This window comes from Bipolaris victoriae, assembly GCF_000527765.1.
Source record: "Bipolaris victoriae FI3 unplaced genomic scaffold scaffold_115, whole genome shotgun sequence".
Classification (NCBI taxonomy): domain Eukaryota; kingdom Fungi; phylum Ascomycota; class Dothideomycetes; order Pleosporales; family Pleosporaceae; genus Bipolaris; species Bipolaris victoriae.
The window spans coordinates 45,342-66,457 of NW_014575277.1; the positions used below are offsets into that span (position 1 = coordinate 45,342).

At 49.4% G+C, this 21,116-nt stretch overlaps 7 protein-coding genes across 7 annotated transcripts; 4 read left to right on the forward strand and 3 right to left on the reverse strand.

The window, feature by feature from the left end:
• Positions 1-1,979: 1,979 nt before the first annotated feature.
• Positions 1,980-2,618, forward strand: COCVIDRAFT_30379 (hypothetical protein; the record flags this gene model as incomplete). The annotated part of the gene is made up of 1 exon (XM_014696726.1): positions 1,980-2,618. One exon carries the CDS (start codon positions 1,980-1,982, stop codon positions 2,616-2,618), a length of 639 nt encoding a protein of 212 aa, XP_014552212.1.
• A 1,105-nt stretch (positions 2,619-3,723) lies between these two features.
• Positions 3,724-6,987, forward strand: COCVIDRAFT_80768 (hypothetical protein; the record flags this gene model as incomplete). Its single annotated transcript, XM_014696727.1, has 1 exon — positions 3,724-6,987. A coding segment is annotated over one exon (3,264 nt), but the record flags the coding sequence as incomplete, so codon positions are not given.
• Positions 6,988-8,613: 1,626 nt separating this feature from the next.
• COCVIDRAFT_30381 (hypothetical protein) lies at positions 8,614-12,903 on the forward strand (the record flags this gene model as incomplete). Its single annotated transcript, XM_014696728.1, has 11 exons — positions 8,614-8,663; positions 8,769-9,178; positions 9,245-9,459; positions 9,523-10,386; positions 10,439-10,453; positions 10,790-11,100; positions 11,228-11,444; positions 11,493-11,927; positions 11,980-12,180; positions 12,255-12,363; positions 12,410-12,903. The coding sequence occupies 11 exons, from the start codon at positions 8,614-8,616 to the stop codon at positions 12,901-12,903; spliced, it is 3,321 nt and encodes a 1,106-aa protein (XP_014552214.1).
• A 170-nt stretch (positions 12,904-13,073) lies between these two features.
• Positions 13,074-13,434, reverse strand: COCVIDRAFT_30382 (hypothetical protein; the record flags this gene model as incomplete). The annotated part of the gene is made up of 2 exons (XM_014696729.1): positions 13,074-13,192; positions 13,254-13,434. The coding sequence occupies 2 exons, from the start codon at positions 13,432-13,434 to the stop codon at positions 13,074-13,076; spliced, it is 300 nt and encodes a 99-aa protein (XP_014552215.1).
• Positions 13,435-14,273: 839 nt separating this feature from the next.
• Positions 14,274-16,602, reverse strand: COCVIDRAFT_110923 (hypothetical protein; the record flags this gene model as incomplete). The annotated part of the gene is made up of 3 exons (XM_014696730.1): positions 14,274-15,111; positions 15,172-15,879; positions 15,929-16,602. The coding sequence occupies 3 exons, from the start codon at positions 16,600-16,602 to the stop codon at positions 14,274-14,276; spliced, it is 2,220 nt and encodes a 739-aa protein (XP_014552216.1).
• A 1,054-nt stretch (positions 16,603-17,656) lies between these two features.
• COCVIDRAFT_110929 (hypothetical protein) lies at positions 17,657-18,256 on the reverse strand (the record flags this gene model as incomplete). The annotated part of the gene is made up of 3 exons (XM_014696731.1): positions 17,657-17,923; positions 17,979-18,159; positions 18,219-18,256. The coding sequence occupies 3 exons, from the start codon at positions 18,254-18,256 to the stop codon at positions 17,657-17,659; spliced, it is 486 nt and encodes a 161-aa protein (XP_014552217.1).
• A 527-nt stretch (positions 18,257-18,783) lies between these two features.
• On the forward strand, positions 18,784-19,671 carry COCVIDRAFT_19681 (hypothetical protein; the record flags this gene model as incomplete). Its single annotated transcript, XM_014696714.1, has 1 exon — positions 18,784-19,671. One exon carries the CDS (start codon positions 18,784-18,786, stop codon positions 19,669-19,671), a length of 888 nt encoding a protein of 295 aa, XP_014552200.1.
• Between the last annotated feature and the right edge of the window lie 1,445 nt (positions 19,672-21,116).

Consider the following 21,116-nt stretch of genomic DNA (forward strand, 5'->3'; position numbering starts at 1 on the left):
TGTACATCGGACCGGTTAGTCCCTTCCTTTAAGTTTGCGAGGTACTCCACATTCTTCATCTTGCCTGATACTATACGTTCAGAAGATTGCCGAGTACTCCACCACCCCTTAACCCAAATAAACAATGCACTTCATAACGCTATCCCTATTTTGGTAGTTTGCCACTCAATCCACAGCAAAACAGTGTAGCGAGAAGTGTATTATTCATTCAGCTAAGCGGAGACTATAGTTTAAAAACTTTAGTCTGATACAATTAGAGTAGTGAATATATGACCATCCAACTGATAGTAATACAAGCTAGATGATATAGATGGTAATTATGACTTTAGCCAGGTAGACCTCTCCCGCACTACTGCTACTATCCATTTCTCAGATACTTACTTCAATTATTTTCCAGCATTGTTTTCTGCGCCTTTTGTTCATTTTAATGACAAGTTAAGTTATGCTAGCTGTAATGATCTTGGTACTGAAAGATACAAATGTCGAAAAAATTAAGCAGCTGAAGATAAATATTTAGGGAATGATCCTTCCATGTGCTCCAAGTCGCTATTTGGTTGAGTTTGTTGACGGAATCTACTAGAGCAACCACGCCTGAGTCCTTTGTTCTATGAGATCTGTGCATATAATGAACGGGTGTAGAGTGTGTAGTGAATACAGGTTCTACTATGGTGGGCGGGTAGATGTACGGAGTTGCCCCTAGGATCTCCATGGGCGAGGAGCGTAGTCTCGTAGGAGAAAGAGGGCACAGTATAGAATAAAACCTGAAAGATTGCATGTCGCTCTACTCTACTCTGAAAATCCTATCATATAGTCCTCAGAATGGTTCATACTGTCAGCACAAGGGTTACACGTGACCCTGTGCACCGGCACAATAAGAACCACAAGAATTAATGGAAACACAGAAAACATTGATATTTATAGCCGAAAGACTTCGAAGATCTGTAACAAGGCGATAAACCCTTGCGCACATTATTATGATTGTCAATGCATGTCCCAAAAAGGTCTTTGTATAGAGGATCTCTCAGCCTCTAAATGAATGAATACCGGTCCAGATAGCTCGCTCATTCATGCTTGCCGCTTGTTGCAAATGAGGCGAATATCAGGATGTGTGATCCATTCGCCAGGGTTTACCGTAAAGTCCTTAGTAGCATCTTCTAGTCTGAGCTGCAACTGCCAGTCTCTAATGATGCTAGCAACTATGCTCCGAAGCATGCGGTCGGCAACAAATTTGCCCATGCATGGCCGTGGACCAAATCCAAAACACCACATATTGTATCGCAACTAAATGATGGACGTCAGTAACCGGTATTCCCTTTGGGAGTTAGTGTAACATTCACGCTTCGTACAGTGGTCGATTGACTTACCCGCTGCTGCGTCGGCTACCGACCAAGGTTAGGTACTGCATCAATCTTCCTGGATGGAGCGCGTATGGAGACTGCAAGTCGACTAATTATTATCATAATGTCAGGATAATAAATTCGACCATTGTGAGATCTTTTCCAAAGGGCTTTCAGGCTTCATCCGGTGTCTTTCGTATCAAGCCTCCAGTTGCACAGACACAGATGGCTCGCACATTTCTCACATACACAATGACAACCGTATTGAAACTTCTCAACACCAAACTCGAAGACGTGCTTCGCTCACTCAAGTCCCAGGATGTAAGTCAGGAACTGCAGAAAGGATTGCATAATCATAGCAAGGGCTGAAGAAGTTGGCGACCAAATCCATCGATCAAACTGAAAATAGCCGACCATCTCGAGAAGTCTGGATCAATGGACATTGTATCTTTTGGGAAAGCGTGCTCAGCGCGCGCCCATCGTCTCGCTCAGGTGCTTCGAGTCGTTGTCAGGAACGTCATATTTGCCTATGACAAAACGAGCAAAACATACACAAACAACGCCAGGTCAAGGCTTTTGCTGTCGGATCATTGAACAAGATGGCATAGCTGGACCACGCTCTATGGGACACAATTCTATGACATGGCACGTGGAATTCCGTCGTTACTGAGCCAAGATGCAGTTTGGTCGGCTGCTCAGATTAACTATGACATTGACGTCAGCATGTTTGAGTACTTCCGCAGCCAAGGATGGGTGCCACAGCTGCACGCGTCACTTGGAGCAGGTGCGGCAGCCCAAGCACCAGGCATTCTAGCCGACTATCCATGGAGCGAGATTGAGAAGGAGACGATCATTGACATTAGAGGTAGAGGTGGCGGCTTCATTGCCATGCTCTTGCGTGCGCACAAATCTCTCAAGGGCGGCATTTTCGACCTCCTACACGTCATTGAGTATGCGAAGCCGCTATTCCATTCGGCTGACGGCCAATTTACAGATGCAGCTGCGCAGGTGTTTGTTGAAAACCTCATTGGTGGCGATTTCTTTGAGAGCATCCCGCCTTGCAATGTGTATACGATGAAGTGGACGCTATATGATTGGCGTGATGAGGATGCTAGGTGCATTTTAAGCAACATCGAAAAGGCTATTATACCAGGCGAGAACAGCAGACTGACTATCTTGGAGGAGATGCTGGACACGACAAGGAGTGCGAGGTTGTCCCGCTACGGTGCCATGAACATGATGATGACAGCAGATGGTGTAGAGCCGACAAAGGACGAGTGAATTGCATTGGCGGATAGTGGTGAGTGGTCTATTACCAAGATCCACCCACTGAGGAATATGTGGCATTGTGTATTTGACCTTGCTCCCAAAGCTTGGTCTACCAAATCACAGAGTGGTTTATGGGTGGATAAGAAAGCATGTAAAATTGCTCGGACAATGCAGGAAAGCGTGTATGTATAGTAGGTAGGAAATGCTTTCGGGGCATGCAAATTTAAGTTAGGTTTGGTACTATGAAAATTCGTATGTCAATCATATCGGTTTCCGGAACGCAGAATTGCAGCACTTTGAGTAACCACAAATTGGTGTGCTTGGCTGATCGCTTCGCCATAGTGATATCGAAGAGAGTGTCAAGGTTCAAGGAGACTCTTCTGCTCATACGGCCAGTAACTTGAAGACCCTACATGCCAGCTATTATTGCGCTATTTAATAGCTATACTTAGACGACATCGTGCATTTTAAGATAGCTCCTAGCCGGATCGGCACGGTGTCCCGTTGGTGGCGTTGGTGTTGGTGGGGCGAAGGAGCGTACCGAGACTGCAATTTCAAATATTCAACCCAGCTCTTATGTTCAAATGGCCAATAGTAGTATGAGATGGCATACACGGTTCAGTCGGTCCCCGCAGACGGGGCACAGACTGTAACAGTTATAAAAGCAAATTTCCATATAGCGACGGAGGGCCTTATTCCACAAGTCCATTTGATCCACAATACACGGGATGCTGTGCAAGAAAAATACACCATGTCTGCAATCGTATTTTGCCCGGCCAGTCAACTTTTTTTTGGACCCATAAACCCCCAGAATAAGGAGAATTAAGCCAACCACAGTGTCTGTTAAGATTGTCACCTAGATCGTAGACCTAAAAAATGAACTTTAGTATCGCTAAGGACGCTTTTGGTTGGCGTAGAGCTCCTTTGCCACCTTATCTTTATTGGTAGCGTAAAACACGTTTGCAGACATGGTGTAGAAAATATGAATCGATTGCACCTCTTTAATGAGCACATCCCACACTAGTCACACCCAACAGTGATCATCTTGACTTCTTGCGCTTCCTTTTTTGATACTTTTTCGTTGCTTCGTTTGTTCACAATGTTTGACTCAACGTCAGCAGAACGCACCTTCATTCTCTCATCGATTGCAAAGGCCTTGGACGTACCGGCGGAAAGCATCGACACATCAAAATGTTTCATTGGGCTCGGAGGCCATTCACTGTCGGCGGTCGAGGTGCAACACGCATGCAAGGCCGTGGTGTCCAAACCTCCAACAGTTTTTACGCTACTCACATCACCTTCTATCGAAGCGCTGCTGCCAGGTGATGGTCCGCGCACAAGGGAGGCCCCTGCCAAGCACGAGCTTATTTCCAGTTCAACAGTGACCGAATATTCACAACCATCAACAACACCGTCGTCATTATCATCTCTGTCACAGTCGCCATCTCGTTCGCTGTCTGGCTGTTCTAGTGTCCCAGACGGCGAGAATGTAGAGGATGCTTTGCCATCAGAGCAATCAGGGATCAAACCACTATCAATCTCGAATGAAGAGTCAGCCCCGGCAACTGGTCTGCAAGCAGCGTTCATCCATAGCGGGCAAAGCACAATACACTATTTTGAAACATGGAGCCTCGAAGATCTTCCCTTCATAACGTATGCCTGGAAGAGGGTGCTAGCTATGGAACCAATGTTCTCTACTAGGTTTGAAGAGGCGGGCCAGGGGAGATATGTCATGTGCAAACGCAAGTTTGAGTGCCCATGGACACAAGTAGTAACTTTTGATCGTACGACATACGAAGAAGAACTGGCGCGAAGAGAGGGACAGGTACAGCCGACGTTTGTATTCAAGACCGTCGTGTTTAAAGGAGTCGGTAGCAAGAGCAGCAGCGGCAGACGTCGTGAGAGTGAAGCTACCATTATACTATCTATCCATCATGCTCTATTGGATGGGTTTGCCATGGAACGTCTCGCGGTCAAGGTGCGGAGGGTAGCAGCGGGAGAAGTGGGAGTTGGGGCAGGAAAATCGTTCTTGACGGCGGCCAAAGAGATCGAAGCACTGGCCAAGGAACAGAGCGAAGCTGCGACTCGGTATTGGCAAAGTTGTGTACGAGAGCACACAGGGGCAGCTACAGAGACTGGTTTGCAGAGACCGAAGGGACAAGTAGAAGCAGCAGCGGCAGCAACGAAATGGCCGACCATCCAAGGAAAGAAGCGCAACGAAGTCAACGTCAATTTTGAGCACTTGAGTGAGCTGCTACGGGAGAAGTCCAGGGAGCTAGGCGTCACTGTGGCGGCCTTCTTCCATGCAGCATGGGCGGTCGTGCAAGCCACGTATGCAGATGTCAGTCAGGTCAAGTTTGGAACCATTATGAGTGGGCGAAACCTGCCCATCGACGGCATCGACACCGTCATTGGCCCTATTCTTAACTCACTGCCATTCTACGCAAATGTTGACGAGGCTATAATGACGGACGAGTTTGTACAGAACGTCTTCAACGGTTTGGTAGAACTCTCGTGCTATCAATGGAGTGCACCCGAGCACGGCTTGAATCGCGACTTCGAGGCGGCCTTGTCCGTCACACGGGGCATCGACAGGGCGGCTGCTGGCGAGGAAATGCAGCCACTTCGACCCGTGCAGTACGACTTTGAGAGTAGCATTCCACTCAGCCTAGCGCTCGATGAGGCAATGATGAGCCTACGTGTGGTCTACCATGCAGATCGATATGCCGCAACGGCCGTTGAGGACATGGCCATGTGCTTTGCTACGGCATTGGAGCGGCTTGCGCACTCAACGCCCATGCATGCGTGCAAGTCAGCGCTAGTAACAGTGCCCATGCAGATGCGGCTGCGAGTCTTGGGAAACTGCATATCTGGGTCGACGACACGGGCTGCGCATATGCACGAGGATCTGGTATCTATGCTGGACGCGGCCGCGCGCACGCACGCAGAGGCGGTGGCAGTCGAGGTTGGCAACCGACGCATCACGTACGCTGAGCTGCATCGGCTCGCGGCTCGCACCGCCACGGCCTTGGGCGAGGCTGGGGTCAAGGCTGGCGAGGTTGTGTGCGTGCATGCGGATGGGAGTTTGGAATGGATCGTGGGCTTGCTCGGCGCACTGCAAGCCGACGCTGTCTTTTGCAGCTTGGATGCCACTCTCCCCCACGAGCTTCGCCGCGACATGTTCGGGACGGCCGGCGGCCGTGTCTTTGTCGTTGGTCATGAGTGGCAGAGAGAGTTGATGCCAGACGGGTGTGCCCACTTGGTGTGCCAGCAATTGCTCCCTGCTGTCGCAGCTGCTCCCCACCATGCAGACGACGGCGACGGAGAGGGCGACGGAGAACTCAAGTACATGAACAAGCACACTCCCCGGCCGCTAGCCCCCGCGTACCTTTGCTTCACCTCTGGTTCCACTGGCCGTCCCAAGGGCGTCGTGTGCACCCACCAGGCCCTGATCGCCTTCCAGGCTGACGTCGAGGTACGCCTTCACGCGAACCCGGGCGTCCGAATCGCCCAATTCATGTCGCCCGCCTTCGACGGAAGCATCCATGAGATCTTCTCTACCCTCTGCTATGGGGCAACGCTCGTCCTGCGCGACCCGGCCACGTTGGCTGATCCCTTCGACGTCCTGCGCCGAGTCAGTAGCGCCATCATGACGCCCTCGGTCGCCCGTTGCCTATCGCCTGCAGATTTTGCCAACCTCGAGACTGTTTACCTGGTCGGAGAGCAAGTCCCCCACCCTGTTGTCGACAAGTGGGCCACTGGCGGCCGCAAGCTATACAACATGTACGGTCCCACCGAGGGTACGGGTGGCGCAACCATAACTCGGCTACGCCCCACACAACCCGTCACCATTGGCCACCCTAATCCAACGTCGCGCCTCTACATCCTGGGACGCAACGGCTGCTTACTCCCACCGGGCGCCGTTGGCGAAATCTACATTGCTGGAGTGCAGATTGCCCTGGGCTATGCCAGCATGCCTGATCACACGGCTGCCCGCTTCGTGCCGGACACGATATGTCCCGGTCTGGGCGAAACCATGTATCAGACTGGCGACTACGGCTATTGGGATCACAACGGTCATATCGTCTGCCTTGGTCGGAGAGACCGCCAGCTCAAGCTGCGCGGCTTCAGGCTCGATCTGGACGATCTTGAGACCCGCATTCTCAAGGCGCTGCCGCATGTCAAAGCCGTCGCGCTTACAAGGTCTCAAAAAGGAGATAGCCTCGTTGCTGTGATTCAGCCGGCTACCTTGTCCCAAGATGAAGTCAGGAATGCCATGTTGCAGATCCTGCCCAAGCCAGCCGTGCCCTCTGCTATTGCTTGCGTTGACGCCTTCCCTCTGACCCGTGCTGGCAAAGTCGATTCGCAGGCAATTGCAGCTAGTTTCGCAGCCCATTAAATCATGGACCCCTCCCTCTCCAAAAAATGCATCTGTCATTTTTACTTCGTTGAAAAGCGATTGATTCAAGTACAAGGAGTTACCATTAGTTAAGCAATCTTTAATTCATCATCTTGATCTCTATGTATGCATCATCCGTGTTTTCCATTATTCTTTCATATTACACATCCAGCTTTTGTTTTTTAATCGAACGCCTGGAAACTACCCATACTATGTAGCTGCCGCTCGAAATTAACCTACTTTTGACGTGACTCCCCTTTCCAATCCAACCGTCATGCGCGCGCACGCAGCCGCACCTCGTCCTTTGCCAAAATTGCTGATCAATGGCAATTTATCCTGCTCATATGCGGACGTGCTGCCGCCACCGCTGTTGTTATTACCACAACCCCCTATCCGTCCACAGCGTGCCCATACCTAAAGCCATACTCAGTTCGTCCATGGCTTGGCGCAGTACCAGTGTCGACGACATGCGTCGGCTGCATAGCCCGCAGGACAGAACTATGGAACAATGGTCCAGCAGCACTCGCGAGCGCTGCACTGCGCTGGCCAGAAAGCCTTCCTCACCAGGTTCACTGTCTATCGCCGCTGCAAGCGTGTTGCTATCCGCTGTCTCGCCGAGATGTTGTAGTAGCGTTGGTGCGTATTGGCATGATGCCAGTATCATGTTGGGAGCTGCTGGGATGGCAGTAGTCATGGTTACAGGGATACTATTACTAGTATTGGTGGTAGTAGTTGTAGCAGCAGTTGTCGTGGTGGTGTTATCAGCTTCAGATATCCCCAGTGCAAAGGGCGAGTCGAGTGGGAGGTTCGCCATGCCGTCTGCGAGAGTGTTGACGAGGCTGCCAAAATCAATGGCTTGGTGGCTGTCTAGCTGGGTATCCAGGTCAACGTCGGAAAGAAAGAAAGCTGATAAATGCGCCCTGTCTATAGGGGTGAATAAGTCCGTGTTCTGGTTTGATGACAGGTCGACATCATCGTGTGCTTCCTTTGTCTAATCAGCCTGTAGCCTCGCTAGTCGAAATCATGAAGGGAAAACTGCGAGTACATCCTCGAAGCAAAACTAGGTATCGCCAACAAATAGATGACGATATAAGTTTTCCTCAAGTTTACGGAGATAATGAATCGCATTACGTCTCGTATCTTGCTAGGCAAAGAACTTGCCCGCGACAAAGACTTAATTCGGAAGTCACAGCTGTTCAAACGAGATCTCTTTGTTAGTTCCATTATGATTAACGGCATCGCGCTAGGGCCTTTCAGAAACCCGGTAGCATGACTGACAGCCTCATGGTCGATCTATCGCGCACCTCGGTCGCGACACAACGCGACGCCTTCAGCGTGTCGCGGACGTTGCTGACCATATCATCTACCTGGGCAATTTGATCGGCTTTAACCACGTCGGCATCGGCACCGATTTCGATGGAATGGGCTTCGATAAGGGCCTGGTCGGGCTTGAAGATGTTGGCACCTATTCAGCGCTCGTTGCGGAGCTGCTGCGTCGATGTCTGCTAATGCCATCTCCCCTGTCAAACCATTGAGCAACTCAACTGCATTCGTTCTTCTTGTCCGTGCTACCTCCGATCCAGTGCGTCAAAGCATCAACCAAATACAATGGATCCGGGATCAGGCCTTAACCAGAGCTCGAAAGACCCCGAAGCAACGTAAGTTCAAACATCTCTCTTTACTTTTTTGCAGGTTGTTTGGCTGCATCTCGAGCTAGTCGTCTGAAAGGTGGAATATTACCGTCCGTCTAACAGCCTAAACAGATGGAATGATATTAAGCCGGGTCTGGACAATGCTCTGAAATACCATTTTGTAGGATGGCTACGAGCTTCCACTGCGGACGAAGCGTTCGATAAGTTCTGTACCCAGGACCCTAAGGGAGGTCAAGCTGGAGAACCAAGGGAGATCTACAATCTTCTCAACCTACATCTCAAGACGCATCTCGAGGAAGTTTGGAAGCCACCGCACAATATCGAAACAGCGACCAATGACACATATGACAATGCAACAAAGAGCGTTGGAGGCAATAAAACCGATGGAGGCCCTGGAGCAGAGGAACAGGAAGCTATCCGTGACCTTGGTTGCGATACCGACGAGGTATTCCTCGAATATTATGATCGTAGCTGGCAAGATTACGAGGATGCCATGACATATGTTCGGCTCCTATTTGATCGTATGGAAGGGCGCTAGCTTGAATATCGCAGTGCTGCTGATGCAGGCGATGTGCTACCACTCTCAGAGCTTCTCATTCTGCGTTGGAGAGAGGCATTGCCCCAGAAATTCCAGGAAAGGCTCAAAACGCTGTTGTTCAATCTCATCCAGGCACATCGCAACCATACAAAGATCCGGCGGGTTGAAGAGCCTGACGATACCCAGCAACTACACGAGGCCGGGCTCGATATTCAAGTACTTCTGACTAATGCGGAAATCAATCGTCTTCCACTTATCAAGTCTGTCATTGGTTCGTTGGCTTACGAAAGTAACGAACATCCTGCGGATCAAAGTAATAGCTTCTAGAAGAGCGATTTCGAAGATCCACACATCAAATCGATCATCAGCTATTACGAAGATGAAGTCGCCGCTATTCACGCCAAAAGCGATTCCTTGGAAAAGGTACATTGGTTCCTCAATCGACTCAGTGTGGAGAAAGACATCCTTCCAGACACAGCTTCGAAACCGATCCTGCTGCCAGTCCTCATGCAATGCCACGAGACTTTTCGCTTTTCTGAAATTTGGAACTATTATACGAGTCGGCCCTACTTCACGAACCCATTTGGTGGGTCCCAAAAGTTTATGGAGAAGGTTGGTCTTCGGGATCACGACGACATGGTCAATATCCTTACTGGAAATAAGAGTGCTCTGAATAATGCTGACAGTAAGAAACGTACAGCATTGCATTGTGCAGTACTAGCCAACAACTTGACATTGATCAATTCCCTTCTCAAGTTAGGTGCATGGCCGGGCGCACAAGACCACAGAGGCCAGACTCCGGGACACCTGGCAGTGGTTTCCAAGAGCCTGCTCCCCTTGAACGCACTGTTAAAGCACTCTGCCTGTTGCTCCGTCTGCAACAATGAGAGAAAACTGATCAGTGAGCTGATCCGTGACCTCATAGATTCTCAGGGAGGATCAGACCCTAGCTGGGAAAAAGCCCAGAAGTTAGCAATGGAGCTGCAACAAGATGCCTGGCTCTTTGACACACACTTGGATGACCAAGATATCGAACAGGAGTTTCAGCCAACAGTGGTGGCTTATCAGTACGGCCTATGGAAGACCTCGAAAATATCCTCTCTTGGAGACCTGCTCAGCTCGGAAGACGTATATGCGGCCCACATGAAGAAAGACGCAGCCATTAAATGGCTCCATCTTCCGACGAACAATGTATGAGAAATCGGCACTCTGAGCGCTGTAGATACTAATTTTGTTCCCTCAGATGCGATGGATCGAAGTGCGTTGTCACGGCACCTGTCGATCCAGCGGCTAACTGAGGCTTAATTGGCAATGCTCCGATACCGCGCACAAAAGCAACCTAGAGGCTTGGATCGCAGCAAGATCCTTGGCGAGCATATTTGGAAGGATCAGCTACATACTGGCTCCAAGAACTTGCCACATGCTCGATACATGAGGCCGTTTTGCCGATAGATAGATATGGTGTAGTGCATTTTGCGTGCTTGATTGAACAGCATGGTAACAGGTTGCAACAGATGGATCAGATTCTAACAGCTTTGTGCTTATGGTCAGCCGAGCACCAGACTTTCATGCAGGCCTCGCTGACGGAATATAGATGCCATACGTTTATTGGGAGTACACCGAAACATTCGAATCGATGTCTCGATACGCATCAGCATGTGTCACACAATCCGAACCGGTTGACACGACGGGGAGTTCTATCTACGGTATCAGTCTGCCGCATCAACAGCTTATGAGGCTTTACATGCGCTCTGGTACAGACAAATTTGGCCGTAGTCTTGCTCGTCAACTCCATCTGCGGCGCAGTCTCGATCAGTACTGCTACCATGCTTTGCCGAATACGAGTTATGGAGACAAAGATCAGCTCGTCAGCCGGATGCACGCGAAAGGAACTTTGAGCCAGAAGTAAGGTCGCCCTGCTATGATCGTAATTGATCAACTATGGATGTGGATACTGGGCAAAGGTACAATAATACGTGTTGCTTGTACGTTGCAGCCCACTAACCAACGCGTTAGACACCGTCATTACCAGCTTCCCGGGACGCCTGAGCAAGGGTCAGCTCGATGACATTCCTGACAAAACCGATGTTCTTGAAAACGTCAAGGGAGATCCCTCGCAAATCGAGACGCATTACGAACTGGCCAGCAGAATCGTATACAACTGTCTGACGTCCTGCTTGGACCCAGGTACCAATGACGCAACGAATCTGCAGTTCTTAGAGTTTTACGACACAGAGATTGGACGTATCGTAGGTTCTTTGACCCATTTCAACGAACTTGAACTGAAAGTGGACTAGGCAGATAGGGAGACGACTCTTTTCAGAGAATTTAGTCTAGAAGTTAATAAACAAAGAAAGGAAGATGAGCCAACTGCCAGCACCGACGGAAACGAGATATTAAGTCAATACGAAGTCGACATCCCTGGACCACGGATCAAAACCCGTGAGGTAGCACATGAGATTGAGTTGCTGGAGCAGATCAAAGACATTCAGGATGAGCTGCATGCCCTCGGGCGAGTCATCGGGGACCAGAAGACTGTTGTCAATTCACTCGACCAGGTCAATTCATCTACAGAACCTGATGCATCCAAAGAGCCAAATCGACCTAAATCAAAGCCTCCCAAGAAGCACAGTACACCCTCAAAGCACTCTTCGAAGTCATGGCATTCGGTAATCCGCTACGAGGAGCAGGTCAAAAACATGACCATACATGCAGATCGGACGTACGACGCTGTATGTATCAACAACAGTTCATCGATTCGTGCCATCAATTGACTTGCTGTAGCTTTCCAAGTTGGTCGATCTTAAGCAGAAATTCGCAAACGTCCAAGAAGCGCGAATCGCGCGCAAGCAGGCAGAAGCAACTCTGTTCCAGGCAAGAGAGACAGCCAAACAAGGCGAAATCGCGCAGAGGCACGCCAAGGAGACCGCGGCACAGGGTAAAGAAGCTGCCAGTCAAGGCAGAACATTGATGGTCTTCACCATCGTGACCATCATCTTCATACGAACTTGCCCCTTCCTCCTTATCGCCACGGTAGTCATGCTAACTGGATACCGCAGCTCCTACTTTCATTCATGACCTCCTTTTTTGCGCTCCAAATAGATGAGTTCCCGTGGATCGACGTCGCTGACGGTTGGCTGTCTTTAAATTGGCTGTCGAGTATTATGTGTATGTTGACTGACCGTGCATGGTCCTCACTGGCTAACACTTGCAGTTCCGGTATCCTTTGGTTTCAGTATTCTACTGATGGCGATCGCGTGGAATATTGATACCATCTCAAACTTCTTCGCGCCCAAGTATCGCACGCTTACTGCAGCCTTGCGCAGAAAGCTAGGCGACAGAATGTTCTGGAGGCAGGGCAATGTGAACAAACTCATCACCAATGCGCATGCCATGACGTTCGTGGAAGAGGTCAATGATGCACTGAACTCTAGCAGAAAACTGCGTTGGCCATTGCACTACGGCCGCGCTTCCAGATCACACGTGCCTCCCTTTGATCGAGAAGCACCTCCCTGCAACCAGTATCAACAACCTATCGAAAGAGGTCCGCCGATATTCGTTGTCAATCCCGTCAAATGCGCTTCCCAGCCCAGCGAAAATGTGTGTCTCGCCTCGAACAACGACGCACGTCTCGCATCACGCGTTGCCCTTGACAATCGGTTTGCCCCCAATGGCATCATTGGCGCTCAAGATGGAACAGACGTTTAATGTGTTAAATGTGAAGGATGAATTTGATGATAGTTGTGCCTCTAGGGTAGCTAGGCCTAGCTACCGAATACTTCACCTATATACCCTAGCGGCTTTGTGTCACCGATTTTACCTTGGTAGTGTTTGTGTCGGCATCGTAAAAACGGTATCCATCAAATTCCAGTGGGCCGTTAGTAGTAATCTTCATCTCGTTGGATAGCCAGAGTAGGAAACCCGATGAGTGTACCAGCTTTGATCACTTCGTCATTCGACAGAGGGATGTCCACATCGACCTTTCGTTGTAACTTAGCTTTGGGAAATGGTCAACAAGATGTCACTATCCAACTTCATGCCCCCAGGAATCGACTTACGCGCAGTAGGAAGACTTAACCTCAACGTCTCTCGCAAGAAACTATCTGATTTTGGCATTCTCGCACAAGCGTCTTTGTTCCAGACTCCACGTTCGCGAATTGCATTTTCAATCTCTTCCCTAAGTGGCTCAAGATAGTCTGGGTATTCGAGAGCAGAAAGGATAAGCTGACATACGACCATGGATAACAGACCTGCAGTTGCGAACGTGAGGAACAATTCCTGGTTAACAATTCGAGCGTATCCAACAAGGCCTATTGGCCCACAGGGCTAGGAGGCGATGCAGCAGATCACTGCTCAGTGCTACATCCAAGCTGATTGCAATATGAATAAGTTTCAGACTACAATGCTCCGTGATCATCATTTAATTGCAATGCAAGTACTGTCTCCTGTTTGCTTTTCCCCATCTACATGTATCACTACCTAATGAGATGTAAAGCCACCGCTGACATCGAGAATCTGGCCACTGATAAAAGACGCCTCAGGGCTGGAAAGAGAGCAAATAGCATGGGCTGAGTCTTCTGGTTGTCCTCGACGTTTGACGCATTAATGGTCAATGTGATAGTCCCACATAGACTGTCCAACAGAGTCTCGCGTACTTTAAACCCCTTCTGCCTCTGGGCAAAGACGTGCTATTGTGTGGGCATACCTGGAATGCCAACAGCAAAACCTACCATCACATCGCAATCATTGACCCAGCGTCCCACTACGACAAGGTCGCCAAAACCGTCACCGACTCAAGAGGACTTAATTATAAGCTGTACCGCCTGCTACTTTGCAGTCAGAGGTGGTACTTGGGCTAAAATCGTAAGCAAATACGGCACGCAAGAAGTTTTTCTTTCGGGGTCGATAGCTTGCTATACTTGCATTAGGGAGACAGCCATTGTGCTAGAGATTGCACGCAAGGTTTTTGCTAAACAAGGTACCTCGCCCAACGATCCTAATGATCTGCATCGTCTCCCGTTCCACCATGTTCGAGCTGTCGGCGTTTGAATGGGGGCTTCTTTACGGCGACCTGGAATTTACAACTCTGTGTTACATGTCCGATTGAAGGATGCTTCTTCCCCAACCAATATCCGATATGCAACTCTTGCATATTGCTCGGCCTGTTTTGACTTCTCCCATATCCTCAATTGCTCGAAGGCTGACTGCCCATGTAGAAAGATCTCTAACATATGGTCCATGATATGACCCCATTTGTGAATAACCAAAGCTGAACGAGTTTGATCAAGCCCAGTGACGATGAAGCCTTGAGTATGGAGAGTTTTTGCAACCGACTCTAACACCTTCGTGGGATTAAGCTTTTCCATGTAGACCCGCGTCAGCAATAGCTGTGGATCCAACAGCAAAAGTCGAGGAACCTCCTCCGCCGGACGCTTGTATGTCTCGTCCAGCGCCATGATTAAGCGTTCCAGTTTGGTCGGAACATTGTGCGCTGTTAAGCCAGCTTTGCAGAGACGGTCCAGCTGATCCAGCAAGCTCCTTCTCTTTGCCACTTCCGACGGTTTGGTGGTTTTAATATCCTCGCAAAGCGCGCACCTGCAAATGAATCCCCAGTTCTTGAACTTTTGCTCAACCTGGGGAACATAATCACCCCTTGGAGCTTCATAGGGAAAGGCTAGCTCTACACCAGCCTCCAGGTTCTTGCATGCGCGCACTATCATCATATCTCCAATGAAAGAGCGACGCACATTGCCGAGGCAACTATGATTGATATATGAGGCTTTGATCCAGATGCCACACGAATCAAATACGGAATCTCTTTTCGAGAGCTTGCTAGACATGACATCGCTGTGACTTTTCAGGGATGTAACAGGGCAGCCAAAGACATTGAGGGCCATTGTTCGTTCGACGAGAAAGCTGGAGGGTAAAACATTAGTTTATCAAGTCGGCTGGCTCATCATTACAGGTGCTACTCACGTGTCTACTACCGGTTGTTCATCAACAAACATCTTGTCGACCGCCTTGTAATCGCCATGATGCAATTCAGTGAAAGCCGCAGCCATAGAAGGGCTTTTGTACAGCTTCTGCGTGATCAACTGAATGAGATGTGCTTGACCGCCCATAAAAGCTCTTTCTGTCTCCACATTCATCAAAAGAGTCACCTTTGCATTGCCTTTCCCCGGTTCGTCGACGTGAGCATGACAAAAAGCTTTTTCACACAGTACTAGATCCCCTGCTTTCATAGATGCGGTTGTGAATAAGCCGCGACCTTTTCCTTTGGCTTTCTTAACCGTTACTGGTCCAATATAAGTGCCGTGGTCCAGATGTGGGGGAATACGCTTCCTTGCTTCAGCTTGGAGAAGCCTGAAGTCAAACTCTCCGGTGCTGCTCTCACGGACTCGATTGCGTGCACGGGTATGTGCAGCGACTGCTTCTTTGTTGTTCGGAAAGAGTCTGCAGAGTTTCTCGAGCACGCTGCAACATTCTTCGTAGCGAGTGAGGTGGTATAGAGCTTCCGCTGCTCGAAACAATGCTTTCTCCGAGGCTTCCACGCCAAAGTCTGGGAAGCCAGTATCAGACAACGCGGCATCATATTGCCTGGTCTTTAGATATGCTAAAGATCTATTTCGTTTGATCACTTGAATCTCGTCAGGTGTTGCGGGATGCGCTAAAGCGTCCGAGTACCTGCTCCATACGTTAGCGCGATTACTTTTTCATCAGTCAGCTTGCTCACTTGTCGATAGCCCTCCAATACTCTCCTTTCCCTATAAATCCATTCCCTTCAAGCTTCAGAGAGTCCGCGGATCTTCCCGACTTGAACAGTCCTTGTCGCCATGATTGTGGTATCCTGGAATCGTTGTTACCAAGGAAAATGATATCAGAAAGATGATCCACTCGTAAACTGTAGTCTCCAGACGCCGTAATTTTGAAGAAAGGCTCCTTAATCAGAAGGACTGAACCTTTGTCAACAACAGTAGATGCTGGACGGCTGGCCTCATCTTCCTGTTGGTACAGTTGCAATAGCGTGACGTCCCCGTGTTCGTCTTCAACCAGAACAAGAATCGCAGTCATACGGTTCGGAGGGGTGATGGCTCGTAATATGAGATAGCAGCCACGATGATGCGTCTCGAGCCTGAGACCTTCAATCGCGATAGGTTTCAAATCGCCGAGAGATGTGGTACAAGGTGGATATGCTGGTGGAACAAACGACGAATGTATCGTTTGGGTGTCTTCGCTTCCAGCGCGTTGTGTATTGGCCACTGACGCCATCGTGAACTCGAACAACATGATGTCCCTGCCCTTGCGATCGCGGGGATACTGACCCTGCTTCTTCTTAGCATCTTGTAGGACACGCTTTTGCTGTTGCATGATCTGCGTGTACTCATCGAGATCTTTGCGAACGTCCATTGCTGCGGAAGGTGGGTTATAGTAGAGGTAGCAATGCGATAGTTTTAGAGATAGGAAGGTCTTTCAATCCGGATGGCTAGTTGTCTAAGGCGCCCGTCTTAACTCTCGCACTCGTATATACCCCAGGAATCTTCGTTGGCTAAGAGGGAAACACGTACACTTGTACCACGCCGCGTATGCGCATGAACAAACGAGGCTAGTTGCAATAACAACCAAAAGCATTGGCCCGCTATGCAAGTTGCATGATCGGCCCAGGATCCTTGAATACAGTTTGATTCGGCATGTTTGATTCAACAGTTACGTCTTTCAGCGCTGCTGCCTTCTTGGCCCTTCACTTGATGGTGCATACGTTTACGATGATCATCATGCCAAGCTTTCCTTCCAAGTCAATTAACATATATGCAGGAATTCAACTAGCCTGCAACCTTAGTGCAGCTCTTACAGGTCTTTGTAACTTTATCTATATAACTAGCTTTTAGACTCGTATAGTAATTAAGTACTAACACTCTTTTAAATGTACTCTTCTAAGCCTAGAAGTCCTTCAGCTTCAATGTTAACCTTTTTTACTCAACCTAGAATAATTACTTGTACTAAATCTACTATCTATTATACTTTATATTTATAGCTAGTTAGTAGTTTTATAGCTATAGATTTAATTATACTATTACCTAAGGTATCCTTAATACTACTGGATAGAGTCACGCGATAACTTCTTTCTAGGCGCTTAAGGTGATATCCTGTTTATTATTAGGATATAGTCCTAGACGCTGATGGTGTATAGGGCTGGACTAGAGATATGTCGATAATCCTAGAGGCCAACGCGTATTTGAAAGCCCAGCAAGACCTACGGCTCTCGAGATAGTGAATTTCGCAAAATTTCGCTGCTGGGCATCCTTTACGCAAAGGTTGTATTGAGTCTTTTTTTTCGGTCTTTCAAAGTGCGGATAGAAGGATATTTATTGGTTTCTAATAGTTGGGTACTGGTAGGAACGGGTGGCTTACGACACAGATTGGGGTAGAGCTCTATCAATTTACCAGCCTACACTAGATATCTTCATGCACGACGAATCTCCCACTGCACATTTGTGATGCTGACCTCTTCGCCGGCTTTCTCATCATAATCGTACCATTCCCCATCAGGTAGCTCTATGCCAGAAAACTTGGTGCCGGATTCAATACCCGTGGCAAGGAATTCGCCTTCAGCTTTGAATTCAGTGAACTCCAACCCTCTGCAGTCGAACTCGAGTATGTTGATCATCTTGGGTGGATCACTCTGCGGGTACGATGCGGGTGCAGCTTTGACGTTTGCCGAATGCTCCCTCTGTTGAAAGCATCAGCAGTGCGGTATGATAGAATCAGCATGTGAGTAGAGCAACCTTGCAGTTCTTGCATTTCCATACGAAGTTTGCCTCGCCTTTACTGCCGCTTTGCTCGTTCATCTCAAAGCGGTTGACTGTTACGAAATTGGGGTGGATCTCGCGACATGACGTGCATTGAACTTTGAAGGTATAGAAAAAAGGTGCTTCTTCGGTGTCGTTGGGGCGGAGGTCTGTTACCCTGGGATGAGTTCAGTACGTAGAGTGTTTTGTCAAATTGTGATGGGGTGGAAGGTTTACCCATTGAGTTCTGCTTTCAATGCTAGTGCGAGCACCATGTTGAGTATGATGGCGACGTTCTAGACGTGTGATGTTGCAACCTGCGACGATGACTTCGCGATTCCTCGACGACGCAGACGCGCCCCGCCCCGCCCCCACTACGACTTAGTTCCTGGGCCAGTCCAAAATAGGCATAGAGCCGATACCGTGCATTTCACTATCTTAACAATCTTTCCTGACCAAATATCCCTGACAGACAATCGCCAACTCCTGAGGTTCGTACTTCAGTAAGGGAACAACGCACTCGACCATTGGCTCTCGAGACGATTCACGCGTCCGGCACTTCTTATCCGCCTTCTGTTTATCGACAGTTGTCACTTTGATCTCTGGACTTCTACTACCTCATTGTCTTTTTCGACAAAACCGTCTACAAGCAATCTACTTTAGACATACCAGCATTCTCCATCAACTTGGTCTCTGGCAGTATTCAAATTTTCATCAACAGTCTCCGCATTACTGCACTTTGGACAGCAACAACGCCTTCCCCAAAACCCTGACCGCCTTTTGATAACTCGACGCCCTGACCATGGTCAAATTCTATCCCTCCCTCACGCAGGAACATATCGACTTCATCACGAAACAGCCTCTCTTCTTTGTCGCCAGCGCGCCATGGGCTGGTGAGCACGTCAACATATCACCCAAAGGACATCCCTCAAAATCGTTTGCCGTTCTAGGACCCAACACAGTAGCCTACCTCGACGCTACAGGCAGTGGCTGCGAGACCATTTCACATATATACGAAAATGGCCGTGTGACGCTCATGTTTTCCTCGTTTGGTCCTTCACCACAGGTCATGCGGCTATTCTGTAAGGGCAAAGTGGTGGAGAAGTGGGATCAGTACTTTAGCCAAATCCGAGCAAAGATGTCGACGGAAAATGGAGATGATGTCGACATCGCCGGTGTAAGAGCGGTGATTGTGCTCAAGATTCAAAAAGTGCAGACGAGCTGTGGTTTCGGAGTGCCGCAAATCGCCAGTGCAAAGACTGATGGCGCAGATGCTGTCGGCGACGCTGTTGCTTTTGCCGATCATGAGCCTGGCACGCATGATGATCATGGCTTCAAGCCTCGGGATACAATGGAAGGCTGGGCTCGCAAGATGATAGAGAAGCAAGAACTGGGTGACTACCAAAAGCAGTTCAACCATCGATCTCTGGACGGCCTTCCTGGGCTGATGAGCGTGCGGCGGGCATACGATGAAAACATTGCTGTCGAAGACACAAAGGCGTGGCTCAGGAAAGTCAGCAGGCAAGGGGATGCTGTGGCTTTGGGTGTTGGCCTGGGTGTCTTGCTTATGATTTTGCTAAGTCTGATTGGCATCTTGAGCATCAAGCCCATATTTCTCCAGCGGATACTGAATTTCCAGCAAAGGAAGATGGGTGTACCAGAGGATCACTCTTGGAAGAGCGAGCTTTGAGGTGGTCTATGCAAAGCTATTTTGTAATAATACCACTTTGTCTGGTTTTCAACGTTGCTTTATCCAAAAAAAAATGTTTTTAATGCCAGCCACATGAGTAGAAATAATTCCTTGCAATACAGTGAAGCCTGAGAATGAGATAGTGTAGATACATACAGGTATGCATGACCTCATCGGCGCTAGCATCTCACCGCCTGGCAGTATTGTTCAAGCCTCGGTCGAGGCGGGATCAACGTTGGTGGCGGTACTCCAACACGCACGCGGCAGCATCTCAAGCGAAATCCACAATGGAGGAATACAAAGCCAAGTACGCTATCCATGAGGCGTGTCGAGAAGGCCAAGGTCTGCGCAATAATCATCCGCCCAGGCGAGCCATGGTCTTCTAACCAGTGCCAGCATCCCGCGTCGACTCTCTGCTCGCGGCCAACCCCAAGCTTGCATCCCTCCGCGACCCGGACGACCGTCTTCCCATTCACTGGGCCGTCTCGTACAACCACCTCGCCATCGTGCAGTCCCTTGTGCAGACAAAGTCATTCGATCCCGACGCCACCGATGGCTCCGGCTGGACTCCCTTGATGATGGCGTGCTCACGGAAAGACGCCGAACAAATCGTAGACCTGCTCCTCTCCAAGGACGCCGACGTCAATGCGAAGAATAACAATGGTCAGACTGCATTGCACTTTTGCGCCTCAAAAGCCAACCTCGACATTGCCCGTACATTGCTGGCACAAAAGCCCCCAGCATCGGCACGAGTCAAGGACAAACGTGGGCAGCTACCACTACATCGCGCTGCAGCAGTGGGCAGTGTACCCATGATGAAGGCACTTGTAGACGCCAAAAGCCCTCTCAATGCCACCGACGTCGATGGCATGACGCCGCTGCATCATGCCATGAGCGAGGGACACGGAGATGCAGCACTGCTACTCTTGACTCTGGGTGCCGAGTTCGACAAGCAGGACAATGACGGCCATGTCCCTCTGGATCTAGCGCCAGATGCAAAGACGAGGAGTTTTGTTTTGCAGGCGGCAGAGAGGGAGGGTATTGATCTCGTCTAGTAGGAGTGGCATGCCCACGTGGATATAGTAGCATCTCGTTTGCGGAGTTTACAAGATACCCGGGTAAAGCGTTGTAGAGAATGCTAGGAGAGATTGGCGGAAGCCCCACTAGTAACCTCCTTCATCTCCTACTAGTACCCCTCCCCCACCTGTTCTGTACATCGGCCCTAATATTGCGCCATAATCTTTTTACTAGCCTGCACCCAATGCTACTTGGATTTCTCTAGCGCGTTGAGCACAGATACAGGCAGACTGTAGATCAAAGCCATGGCCAAGTGTGCGACAAACGACTATATGAGATGGACATCATGATCGTGGATCGGCACAGTTCCACTTTGTGTCCTTGTGACTGGTGCCTGCGATGTTGAAAGGCGACCCGCCATCATGGTA